Genomic DNA, 2500 nt, shown 5'->3' on the forward strand with positions numbered 1-2500 from the left:
AGAAGAAAAAGAAGAAGAAGAAGAAGTGAAAAAGAAAAAGAAAAAGACAAGACAAGACAAGACAAGACAAGACAAGACAAGACAAGACAAGAAAAGACAAGAAAAGAAAAGAAAAGAAAAGAAAAGAAAAGAAAAAGAAAAAGAAAAAGAAAAAGAAAAAGAAAAGGAAAAAGGAAAAGGAAAAGGAAAAGGAAAAGGAAAAGGAAAAGGAAAAGGAAAAGGAAAAGGAAAAGGAAAAGGAAATGGAAAAGGAGAAGAAAGAGAAGAAGAAAAGACAAAGAAAGAAAAAGAATAGAAAGAGAAAAAGAAAAGAAAAAAGGATATGAAAGGAGAAGGAAAAGAAAAGAAAGCGAAAAATAAATTTTCGATAACGATTATGAGAAGAAAATAACCACGAACATATAATAATAATGTAATCATTCAACGGAATTTTACATCAACTTTCAATATTACAACGATAAAGCCATATTAGATAAATAAATAAATACACTCATGAAATACCATGTACGCTATCAGTACGATCTGAAAACGAATACAATTCAGAAATAGAAAATACTTAATAAAACATAGCCTACGGAACACGTAAAGTATCCAGTGTATGTAACAGAATGTCAAATATAAGAAATGTATGGCGTAACAGATTCCTATATGTCAGCTTCGATAGGTCAGGCATCTAGAATCTCCAGAAATATACAACGTCCAGTTAATGTTATATTGTTTAATCTCATATCATTCCACAAATCTATTTTTTTCGATCCTTGAATCCCCCGTCATTTTAGGTTCTACTGTAAAAGCGAGTCTGTGGTCTAATGTATATATATTTTTAATGTGTATTGAATATTTTATAACAAAATTTCTTGTGATTAATGATCATACACCTGAATTCATGACGAAAAAATACAAACGTCTATTGTCTACATAACTGATGGAGAGTAAAGAAACACACAATATAAATAAATTTTAAAAATAACGGAAGAAATGGTAATAATGATGTAGTAATAAAAAAAAAAAGTATATAAACTGTAAAAATTCGCATCCTTTTATAATACTTCTTTAAATTGAGAGTCTTTATACATTCTACGTGTACAATCAAAGTACATTTTATCATATAATGAACGGAGAATATATATAATATATTTAAAGCATATTTTAGAAAAAAAAAAAAAATTATCCACATACATATACCGTGATGGCCAGCATACATTTATCCCGGATGCTATTTTTTCCACTTCCATTTAAATCTCCACAACTTAATCATCCACATAAATTTACAAGTGAACTTTGCATTTCTCAATAAAAAAAAAAAGTTTTGGTCAAAGCACGGATCGAGTAATCACACAGCACAAAACTTTCCAAGTATCGACTTCAAACTTCCAAAATCTTCCTTATATTCAAATCAGAAGTCACTCATACACACTCATTTTGCTTCAGATCCACTTATCCGACTTTTAATTATTTTTTAAGGCCACCACGCACGGGGGGGGGGGGGGGGTATCCAAACCCTTAAAAACTGAAATAAAGAACTAGCTCAAACTTGAACTAACTTTGGCAATTTAGCGTTTCTGGCTCTCCACTTTTCGAGGCACTGAGGTTCGTGGATCTCGATGGACCGAGACCCGAATTCCCTTTGGCAGACGTAGCACTGTACGAACCCCGGCGGCCGCGTGGTGGTGGATGACGTCATCTTGGGGGCGGAGCCGACAGGCTGCTCGTCTGGAATAACGAGGTTATAGTTAGTACATGGTTGGGATTCATCAGGCTAGGAACACTAGGCTGTACTTAAGAATATGCAGCAGAAGTATGATGAAATTTGGGGGCATATCGTTGGTAAAATATAGGTGGTTATTTCGTAAACTTTGAATATATATATATATATATATATATATATATATATATATATATATATATAGTTTTTTTTTTTTTTTTTTTTTTTCTCTTTTTTTTTTTTGTTCAGTCCCGAATTCTGAAAGATTTTCTGAGAAGTCCTCAGATGAATGAATGTACTGAAACTTTATAACTGCACAAAGTTTGGATAGAGAGAGAGAGATAGAAAGAAAGAAAGAAAAAAACAACAACATACACATCATGAGACTAAAAGCAATCACGTGATCTCCCACGCGTGTTTCAGGCGTGGGAGTGGCTTGTTGCCGAATATTCCTCTTTGAGCCGAAATAATACTCTAATTCCTTTTCTCTTTTCGCTCCAACTCACTTTCACTTTCCTATCACTTTTGATAGTCAGTGTCTACCTAATTTTCTCGGTATTACATATTTTTCCTTATAAAATTTCTATGTTTTACGGGATATACATGTATAAATGTTTATGTCAGGATAGTGTAGCACAGATATTTAACGATTAGCTATTTAACTGTTCATCGTGGGCGCTGCAGGAGGGGAAGCGGAGGGGGGGAGGTGTTCATTGGTTCACAGTATCGAGAAAATTACCTGCCCCCCTCCCCCCAAAGCGTCCAACACCAGGGTCGATATAAGACGTGAATATT

At 33.6% G+C, this 2500-nt stretch overlaps 1 protein-coding gene across 2 annotated transcripts in view; it reads right to left on the reverse strand.

The window, feature by feature from the left end:
- The window catches only part of LOC125042233 (zinc finger protein 474-like), a 29519-nt gene that overhangs the window by 1095 nt on the left and 25924 nt on the right, over positions 1-2500 (reverse strand). Inside the window, exon 2 of one of the 2 annotated variants that reach the window (XM_047637753.1) lies at positions 1545-1713. In XM_047637753.1, the coding sequence (XP_047493709.1) occupies positions 1545-1713 (169 nt within the window). Of the gene's footprint in view, positions 1-525; positions 1714-2500 lie in introns of those variants that run through there. The other variant, XM_047637754.1, reaches the window with a different exon arrangement.

Source organism: Penaeus chinensis, chromosome 31, assembly GCF_019202785.1.
Source record: "Penaeus chinensis breed Huanghai No. 1 chromosome 31, ASM1920278v2, whole genome shotgun sequence".
Classification (NCBI taxonomy): Eukaryota; Metazoa; Arthropoda; class Malacostraca; order Decapoda; family Penaeidae; genus Penaeus; species Penaeus chinensis.